The sequence below is a fragment of the Apaloderma vittatum genome, unplaced genomic scaffold (assembly GCF_000703405.1).
Source record: "Apaloderma vittatum isolate BGI_N311 unplaced genomic scaffold, ASM70340v1 scaffold38365, whole genome shotgun sequence".
Taxonomy (NCBI): Eukaryota; Metazoa; Chordata; class Aves; order Trogoniformes; family Trogonidae; genus Apaloderma; species Apaloderma vittatum.
Genome location: NW_009718375.1, coordinates 8,516 through 18,653, shown reverse-complemented (window position 1 = coordinate 18,653; position 10,138 = coordinate 8,516). Strand labels below are relative to the sequence as shown.

The window sequence follows — 10,138 nt, the reverse complement described above, 5'->3', positions numbered from 1 at the left end:
GGTGGGGTCAGCTGCGGGTCCCTGCCTGGGAGCTGGTCTTCCCTCCTGCCACCATCCATCAAGGCAGCGTCAACAGCACTTGGCAGCAGAGGTTCCCCAGGCAAGCTGGGAGCATCCTCCTGCCCATGGGTCTGTGCCAGAGAGATGGGGGGAGATGGGAGGTGTGGGGGGGTGGCCAGGAAGTAAAGGAGGGGGAATGAAACAAGGGTTTGCACTTGGGGCTATGCCAGCAGGTGCCCCATCGGGCCGGAGCAGGGGTGCCCGGCTGGCTTCCCCCTGGTAGCAGATGGCCAGCCCTGCTTCTGCTGCTCTGAGCACAGTGCGTGGCAGCAGGAGCTGGTGGCTGGCTTCCCAAGCCCGACAATGTCTGCTTACAGAGACCCAGGCATCGATTTGCAAGGTGTCATGCCGGCATATGTCGTAAACAGGACAGCAGGTTGACTCTCGAGCACCAACTGGAGCTGGAGAAGCAGGCTGTCACCAGAATGGGCAGAAGCCATGCGTGGAAATGGTCGCTCCTACGTTCAGCCTCCCTTTGCGCTCCCCAGGGAGCTGGATTTGTCCACTTTGAGCTTCTGTCCCTGCCTGCCGGGTACCTGCTGTCCCTCTGCACAGCCAGCCAAGGTGCCAGAGGCTGGGGTTCAAGGGCAGAGGCGAAAATGGGGGGAGTCTGTGCGCTGCCCCCAGGATGGCAGAGCAGAGCCATCTCTGGACTGGGTGAGGGCTTGTGCCGGGGCAGGCTTGGAGCATTTTCAGGTCACCTCTTACAGGGGCAAACTGTGAAACTGAATCAGGGAGTAAACTGCACATTTGTAAAACATGGCACCAAGCGCTACTGCCCTTGACACACACACGGTGCAGGCCATGGCCCTGCACCCAGACAACCGACACAAGCTCTCCTGATCCCTGGGGACCTGCCACTTTATCCTGCCTGCACCTAGATCACCTGTGTTTTGGGTGCAGCAGCCTCTCTCCAACATCCATCACCAGGTAGCCCCAGCCAGGCCCCATGCACCACGCTGCTGACAGGGCACTTTTGGTTGACCTAGATCTGCTCCTGCTCCTTCCTTCGGATGCAATGAAGAGGGATGAAGCCTGAGCTCATGAGGCTGGGACGGCTCAGAAATGAAGCGTTCCTCCTCCCTACAGGCTATGCCTGAAATAGCCAAGCCTGTCAGATCCCTGTCCCTGGCCGTGATGGATTAGCCTCTCCAAGGCACAAGGCAATTTATTCATTAGTGACATTTACACCTTGTGGCTGCATTAGCCATTGCGGTTTGGTGACACGTGCTCAAGCTGTCAGTGCTGGGCTTGGAGGCAACATCGCTGCTCTGAAAACGCACCAAGCCTTGGCCTGGGAACCTCAGCTTGGAAATACCTCCTGCCTGTCCACAACTCAGCCAGACCATGCACAGCCTGCTTCAAAAGCCTGCTCTGGTCTCAGGCTTCTCCACTAAATGCCCTGCTCCCTCCATTTGCCCCCACTCTGCCAGCCTCAAAGCACCGCTGCTCCAGCACCGTGGCCTCCTGCCCTGTCTTGCCTTGCATGTCCCTTAAAAACCACCACACCTGCAAAGCCTTTTACAGCTGTTCTACAGCCTCTCCTCTCCACATGCCTTGCTGAGCATTCATGTGCCGTCCTGCTCTCCTCAGGTAGCTTCTCCATCAGCTGCACCTTTTTCAGCCCACGGCAAAACTGCCCTTGCCCCAGCAGAGGAGCACAGAGCCTGTGTTCGGAGAGTCCCCCAGTCTACTTTCTCTGCGATGCTGTCCCATGGCCCCACGCTGCCACAGCAGCCGACCTGCTTCTCCTCCACAGAGACAGCACCAGGGCTCTGGAGATTAGGATTACCAAAACATCAAGGCTGCCTTTTTTCTAACTTCGGTCTGTTGAACTTACCCTGTCTACAAAGGCTCAAGAGGAGTGCTGTGAAATTCTCTGGTTCTGGCCGCCAGCATGCCTGAGGTCATCATGACATTTCACGGCTGCAGGGAAAGGACCGAAACTGTGTGAATGGATGGCCTCGGAAGAGTTTGGGGTGGGGGGTGTGATTTCTCTAGCTCAGAGGAATGAAAGTTTGCACCGTGGGTTTGGGGAAGGTGAGAAGAGCAGAGGAGCATTGGCCAGGGAGCAGATCCAGCAGCTCTCCTGTTTCAGGCAGTCAGTAAGGGATTAGCTTGTTCTCAAACACAGCTTGCTCCACGCTTTTATCCCTGCTCCCTGCCACTTGCTGCATCAAATGTGACATTTCACACCATCTCCTCACAAAAACGAGGTCAGGAGTTTTCTCTCGCAAGGGACGAGCAATGTTCTGTCACCCGGCAAAGCCCTTGCCGCAAGGATGGAGGGGTGATGCCAGACCAAAGCCAACAAAAACACCAACCCTCTTGCAGGGTCGCTGGTCCTGGCCACACACACGAGCACACAGAAGCCCACCCTGTCATGCACACATACTGGGTGGACAGCCAGGTCACCCCCCTCCCAGGGCAGAGGAAGACTTTAAATCTCCAGCCTCTGTTTTCAATCACCCTACCCCACTGCAAAGCCACAGGGCCACCATCCCAGTCTTCCTCAAATATTTCTTCTCCACCTGCACTGCATGTACTGGCTGAAGGGGACTATTTAAACCCACCTCATCCTCAAAATCAGCTTTTTTAAGCAAGGAAGAGCAACCTGAAACACTTCTCACAAGAGTTAACGCCTTTTTGTCTCTTTTCAGTTTGAAAAGTATTCCCAAAGTGAAATCCTGTTATTTTGGGGGTCTTGGTTGTCACTGCTTTTTCCCCAACTGGCTGACTGGTGCTGCTCAAGCTGCTTTGTCAGACACACCATTCCTCACATTTCCCTCTGCTCAGCCCCTGGGGATGGGCTCTCCCTGGGTGGGCAGGTGCAGCACAGACAGAGCTCACCCGCTCCTGGCTTGGCTGAGCAGGAGGTGATGTCTGTGTTCAGCTGATTCTCTCTCTGCATCTGCTTCTGGAGACACGTATAGACTCAGGCTTAGGTTTTCCCAAATGCCTTGACCCTGACGGGTTCATGGGCTGCCATCCAAAGTTCGAATTCATGGCACAGCAGCTGACGGTGCTGCTAATGGACATTGGGACCAAGGGACTGATACAAAATACTAAGTCATCTCATCATATTATAGCTAAGCTTTTTCTTTCACTAATGTGAGTAGCTAAGATCGTAAAAGCAGCTTGTGCTGATGGAGACTGAAAGAACCTCATGTGTCTGTGAGCGAAGTTACTTTGCTCTACAAAATCTGCTAAATTATAATCACAGTAGGTGTTCCACCCGTTCCCGAAGTTCAAAGGACTGGGGAGGGTTCAGGATGGGCACCGATTTCTCACAAGCTTCATTTGCCCAAATGAAATTTACAAAACCCAAACGAACAAGCAAAAAGCCCCACCAAAAACAGTTGTCCTTGGGAGGGGGGAAGGAATATAACCCACTTAGCTTTCCAGCAGCCGCTGTGCTTATTCTCAGTGCTGGATGGTCATGATGCACATTGCAACGGGCTCCTGAAAAAACTCGGCAGCTTCTGGAGTTGTTGCATAGGTGGATGACGTACCTGTTCGTAGAGCCTGTTTATGAGCTGCAGGAAGAGGAGCTTGCTGAACTCCACAAAGAAACTGTCCCTCCCCCAAGACAGACAGATGAGGTCAGGAGGGGAGGAGGAAGGGGAGCCCATGAAACCATGGGTCTTGCAGGTTCAGTTCTCTCCTTGGGACCTCATTTCCCTTGTGTGCAGAAAGGCTACAGTCCTGTGGGAGAAGGTTCATCTCCCAGTGCGGTGGAAGTCAATCTGCTTGTTAGCTTGATTTTGAGGGAGTTGATGAGATCGCATCCATGGGCATAATGCTTCCCTTGGCAGAGCAGCTGTGATAGAGGCAGCCGAGCAGAACAATTCAACCCACCGCTTGCGGAGACAGTAAATATTCAACATTCATTCATGTTGGCCAAGTACCAACATGAACTCTATGCATCAAAGCAACACTGTGACAGATCAATTTGTTTGGACTCAAGGACAGACCACTCTGAGGAGTTGCTAAGCCAAGCTCACATTGGCATAGTACCACTGGCTTCAGTAAAATTGTACTAGGAATGAACATAGCCCCTTAATTTCTACCTGAAATGTGACTAAGCCCCTTTCCCCTTTTTTCCAGAATGCTTACAGAGAAAAGAGCCCTAGGCAGGCTCAGCCCCAAGTCCTCACTGGGCTCCCAGGTCCTGTGAACCAGCCTTTGGTTCTCAGGCATACCTGGCTCAGTGGAGACTCTAGGCCCATGTGCATCACAGGAGGCAACATTATCAAAAAGAGCTAATGCTTAAACCACCCCACCTTTCTAGGATGATCTGGATCCAGGTAGTATTCATATAGACCTTATTCTAACCACCAAATATGAATGAAACATGATTAGAAGCACATATCACAAACTGAGATGTATAGCTCTTTGGTAACACAACTTCTTGATGGTGGTGTGATATTTCAGACCCATGCCCTGCAGCTACTATAGCAGAGCAGGAGCATCTTGCAGCAGGGTTGTAGCCTGCTGAAAGTAAGGCAGCACCCTAGTGATATTAGACAGCAGTACTGAAGCCACAGTTGGAATGGCTGGAAAAGGAGCTTAAAAGGTATTACTCTTCCCACAAGATAATCTGACATCAGACACTACCTAATTTTCTTAAACTTCCACTTAATAAACCTCTTCCTGCAGTTCGCTTCCGATGGGTTTCCCTACGAGTTACTAAACAGATCTGCAGCATCTGGAGTGGAGAGACAACAGAGCGCAGGGACATGCTGGGGCTCCAACACATGCATTTTGGTGGAGGTTGGAAAGGGAGAGGGTGTGCTTGTTTGACATGATAAAAACAGCAGCTTCTCCAGTGCTAACCCAGAGTATTTGCCTGGGGTGTGATTCTAGGTTTGGTCTTGGCCACAAGCTGAGATTCCCTCTCCCTGTCCTAAGGAATGCCCCAAGAGTTGCTCAGCCCAAAAGCCCTCTCTGAAGTCTCTGTCCTTGGTGTGGTCTGCATGACTTGCAGTGGGCTCAAGAAGTACCACCAGGCTGGTTGGTGTCTCCACCTGGTTCTGCACAAGCAAAATGCCAGGCACCATCTGGGAAGTTGCCACCACGTGCTGAAAGTGGTTGAATGGGTGGTGATGTGTCCTGAAGATCAGCTAATCCAGAGCTGCTCACATGCTCTTTCTCTCTCTTCTCTAGGAAAACTGGAGAGCTTTTAAGTACCTGGCAAGCATACTGGCAGTGATGGGGAACACCAAATAGCCTAAACTTATTGTCCAGTCTTGCTGCAGTAAGGACTACTCTCTTCCAGGGATGTATTAGTGCCACGGAGGGCCAGCAAGAGGAGTTGACAGCGTTCCTGCCTCACTCATCTCAGTACGCGAGGAAAACCTGCTGACAAGTGCAATGCTGAGCCTGACCCTTGGCCCACGGGAAGCTGCAACGGGTGAATGATGTATGGAAAAAAACAAACTGTCTGACTGCAGAGATCCTCTAGTGATTGCCCCCTTGTACTGACAAGCACCCAGCTTTCACCTTCCCAGAGGGTGATGCAGGCTGTCCTGCTTTCCTTACATAAGGGGCCAGCAGCTCCGTGTACTTCGTTCACTTTGAAGAGATTTTCTGTACGAGAAATAAGGTCACAGCCACCCAGACTTACCAAGGCATTGCTTGATCCTTTGGCCCTCTCCTCTTGCCCAGGTTGGGCTCAGAGCTACAGGATGGCTACAGGGCTAAGGAAGGACAGACTCACTACGCATTAAAAACTTCTGCACCACCATGTACACCAAGATTTGCCCAGTGAGATCCTGAGGGAGAGAATGATATAAACAGAATGGTTTGGGTTGGAAGCAACCTTAAAGATCATCTAGCTCCAACCCCCCTGCTATGAGCAGGGACACCTCACACTAGATCAGATTGCTCGAAGCCTCATCCAGCCTGGTCTTGAACACTTCCAGGAAGGGAAGGACGTGTTGAGAAGACCCTGGGATTGATGAAAGGAAGACTGCAGAGACCAGATAACACCTGCTTGTGTCAGGAAGGCCATGGAGAGAAGGAGCAGAGCCAATTAGACACACGAGTCAATGGAGGAGAAGTAACGAGATTAAGATACAGCAAGGAGAATTCAGGTTAGATATAAAGGAGCAGGCTATCATAAGAGGAGCAGACTGGGCCATCGAATGAGCTGCCAAAGGAATCGTCATGACCGACACAGACCCGGCAGAGAGCAGACACAAGTCTGTGGGAAGAGCAGACACCTGACTGCTGCTCAGCCTGGAGCTGTGGCGGGTGGATGTCTGTGTGCCAAGGAGATGGGACCACTCCACCACGGACAGGCTGCGCACCAGAACAGGCTCCGACTGTCTCTGGATATCTGTGCTGATCACCTGAGCTCCGTGGAGAATTAAATCGTCGTCCCTTTGCCCAGGGCACTAGGTTCTCTCACCAACACTTAGGAGGAAACCTACACATGCACACCCTTTCTGCCAGCTGCGTCCCATGCTAGGAGTGGTAAGCGAGAGCCCAGCTGTCTCACACGAACTTTCCTGCCTGGCTAGACCTGCTGCCCTGCCATTGCAGGCAGGGAGCAGGAGCACAACCACAGTTTCAGTCTGTCCTCTTCAGCTCCACCAATTCTCTGCCATGTCACCAGGCAGCTTGTGTCCCTCCTGCCCAGCCCTGTTCCCCTCCCATTCCCAAGCATGCCATCCCCCTTTTCTGAGCCTAAGACAGGGCAGGAAGGTCTCCAGCCTGGCAAGAATGGAGTAGGTTGGGCCCAAGGGGGCAGCTCCACCAGGTGCAGTGGGGCAAGAGGACCAAGAATATGAGGAAGGTTATCTCCAAGAAATTCTCATGCACAGTGGGAAGCACTGACTAGAGAAATCTCACTTCTGATAGTGCTTTGGGTCTGGGATGGCCACACATTGTGGTACTTGGATCACATCTGGGACCTGGCTGTGTCTGGCACTATATGCATGGGGAAGGTGTTCAGCAATAGGAAGATCTGGCATGGATCCTGCTGGCCAGCAGTCATGCCTCAAAGACACACATATCCTCCTGGGTAGACCACCTCCAGAATAAATTTTTGTGAGTGAAAATGGGGCCAAGTTGAGGCAATCTCAACAAAAGGCCCAGTAAAAGCCAAGGACAAGGTGCCTGAAAACAGAACTCTGCTGCAGATGCTATAGGAGAGGGGCACAGAGACCCTACTAATGTGTCCCTATTCTGGACCGTCTTTGCCTCAGGGAGCTAAAAGGCCTGCCAAATCTTAGATAAATCCATCTGTCCAAGGCACCTTGGAGGATGGAGATAGAAAGGTGAGCGACCACAGCCTAATTTAAGCAATGTGTAGGAGATTTCAAAGAGAACATGTTGGGAAGGACAAATGGACCATGTTCCTCACTAATGAACCATTGCAGCTCCACTGACTGAACGTCTACCGATTCACTGGGACTTAAAATCACACACCATTATCTCCCCAGAGTCACAAGGACCCCAGCATTGGCCTCAGATCACATTAGGCCCTTGGAGAGAGAAACACAAGGGCATAGCAAGCCAAATGTCATCACTAAACGAGGAAATCCCAGGGCAGCCAAGGGGGCTGTAGCCGCTTTCACCCAGTCTGAATCTGTGCCAGTAATAACGAGCCAAAACACGAGAGGGATGTGCAACACAGGAGACCTCATGTTTCTCTGTCCTCAAAGGGACCCTCTTATTTAACCAAACATTCAGGTCAGGTAGGAAGAGTAAGGGCAGGTGACAAGACAGATTTTAAGAGACTTTCTGTTCAAACTGCTGTTATTTGGAGTCTAACACTTGAGATCTGACTGGAAGGGCAAGAGATGCCAACCAGGACACACAAGGCATGAAGAGCAAAAGATCACATCGTTTTGGGGGCAAAGCCAAGCAGAGCTTTACAACACCCACAGGCTCTGACTGACTGCTCGAGGCTTGTCAGCAAGACAGGATTTTCAAAAGAGGACTGATGTGGTAGAAGGGTGCAGTTGCAGCCTCCCCAGGACCTGGGAGGTGAAGCAGTACAGCAGCATGACCGCAGAAACAGACCCTTCCTTAACAGTTGGCAGGAGGAAGATGAGTTGGACTAAATGCAATATCTCACTGTTTGCTGTTATATCTTGCCCTTCTGCAATGAGATGTGGAGGCTAACACCAAGCTCTGCCGGGGTGCTAATGCACTTGCTCTCATCACCCAAGACCTGCTGCTCTCAGCCGTTGTTTGCCCCAGGGAAGCATGGTGAGGTTGAAGAGCAGTGCTGTCTGGAGAAATTGCTGGCTGATTCAGCATGCACCCTCCCAAAGAGCTGACTGAAAAGGAGACAGCTTTTCTGAGAAAAGAGACACAAAAGATCCGGGGATGTGTCAATGGAGAAGGAAAAGCTGGGTGCCTGCAGGCTGTAACCACTGATGCAGCTTCAGTGGCATGAAGGCTGGTTGCTCAGTGTCCCCGAGATCCCTTCCAGTGGGATAAAGGGGCAGCATAAAGCTCAGAGCAAGTCAACATGCCCTGACAAGAGCAAAGCAGAGGAACCCAAGGGCTAATAGGCTACACAGAAGCCACCTCACTTCTCACAGCCTGCCATCTCTCTGAAAAAACCTCCAAAATGCAAACTGCTCAGTTTTAAGCAGGCTCCCCAGCCTCTGTTCTGCAAAGCATCCTTCATAGAAGGCATCTCCCTGTCTCCCACCCGTGGGTCCTGCACCCACAGTAGGGTCCCACAAGAAGGGAATCCCTTTGCTGCTCATTTCCCGAGACTGGGCTCCTGACGCTCTGGCATGCTTTTACACTTCTCCCTCCTGGCCCCTCAGAGCTCTCTGCCAAAACAGTGCTGTCAGGATCCTGCAGCTCAGAGCCTGAAGCCAGAGCCCAGCCTGATCTCATGCAAAATCTACTCTTACAGACATGCACTAACCTGCTGCTATATTATCAATAGGTGAACTACAGCTGAACCTACCAGAGCCTTTCCTTGATGCTCGTCTGAACTGATTAGGACTCACTTCAAAGCCAAGAAGAGTCCCCGGCCACTTGACGTGCCACTTATTACCATGATGCCCTTCCCAGTGCCATCCTCTCCCCCCTCCCCAGCTCACCTGGGGCCTCCTGTTTTCTCCAGCAAGTGGATCAGTAGTGCCGCAGATGTCCCCGCCATCAGGGTTTGTGCATTCGTCCCTTCCCCAGTGCTGCCTGCCTGCTGTAATCCCAAACAGAAAGCCCTTTACCTAGGGGATGCTGACTCTCAGAGCCGGTGTGCAGAAGCTTCCTAAGGAGCCGAGCCCAGGATCCTCTGGAGGCGGTGCCATTCCCAGCAGTGAGAACAGAGTAACAGTTGGAGCATGGTCTAAAAAAAAAAGTGGGGAGGGTGGGGAATGGTCGGGAAGGGGAAGGGGAAGAGCTGGATTCATGGCTTTCAGCCTTGCTCTAACCTGCCACTCAGCTCCACATGCCTGCATGCCCCAGACCTTTACGCACAGGCAGTTACACGCCGCTCCCAAGGGGCCCGTTCCCCTCCACCCTGCGAGGGGTCTCGCTCCAGCGTGGGCAGCAGGGTGCGAAGAGGGGCAGCAGGGTGCTTTCTGGTGGCTGCTGGTTCCTCGGAGCACAAGCCAGGTGGGAGCCGGGGCTGGGAGCCAAAGCATCCCCCTCCCTGCAATCAGACCTGTCTGTTTATTCCCCCCTTTGGATCTTGATGCCATGAATTATGGTTTTGGGGTTGGTTTGGTTGGGTTTTGTTTCGGTTTTTTTTGCATGTGGTGGTCGGTGTAGCGTTCTGCGCCATGTCAGGGGGAGCACTGGCACTGACCCCTCCGGCAGGTCAGAGCCACGGCAGAGGGCGCTTTCGCTGGCCGCCAGAGCAAGATGCCGTGTCCATTCCATCCTGATGTCCTCCTGGGCCATCTCCTTCCCCTGCGCTACTCTCCCCAAATCCTCCGCTGGCTCAGGCCAGGCAACGGACAACGAGATCTCACCGCCCTCTGCTTTCACAGTGAGGTTTCCACACAGGACCCATTGCGGTGGAGGTGGCGGTGGTCGTGGTTCAGGCAGCCTTCGTTGCGGTGCACGATGAGGATGGGGAAGTAGAGGGCGTCCTGGTAAG

At 52.6% G+C, this 10,138-nt stretch overlaps 1 protein-coding gene across 1 annotated transcript in view; it reads right to left on the bottom strand.

Annotated features, from left to right (window-relative positions):
- Positions 1 to 10,022: 10,022 nt before the first annotated feature.
- TMEM151B (transmembrane protein 151B) overlaps positions 10,023 to 10,138 on the bottom strand; it is a gene marked incomplete at its 5' end in the record, with an annotated part of 1,417 nt that continues 1,301 nt past the window's right edge. Inside the window, one exon of the mRNA XM_009870223.1 lies at positions 10,023 to 10,130. Coding sequence (XP_009868525.1) covers positions 10,023 to 10,130 — 108 coding nt within the window. The remainder of the gene's footprint in view (positions 10,131 to 10,138) is intronic.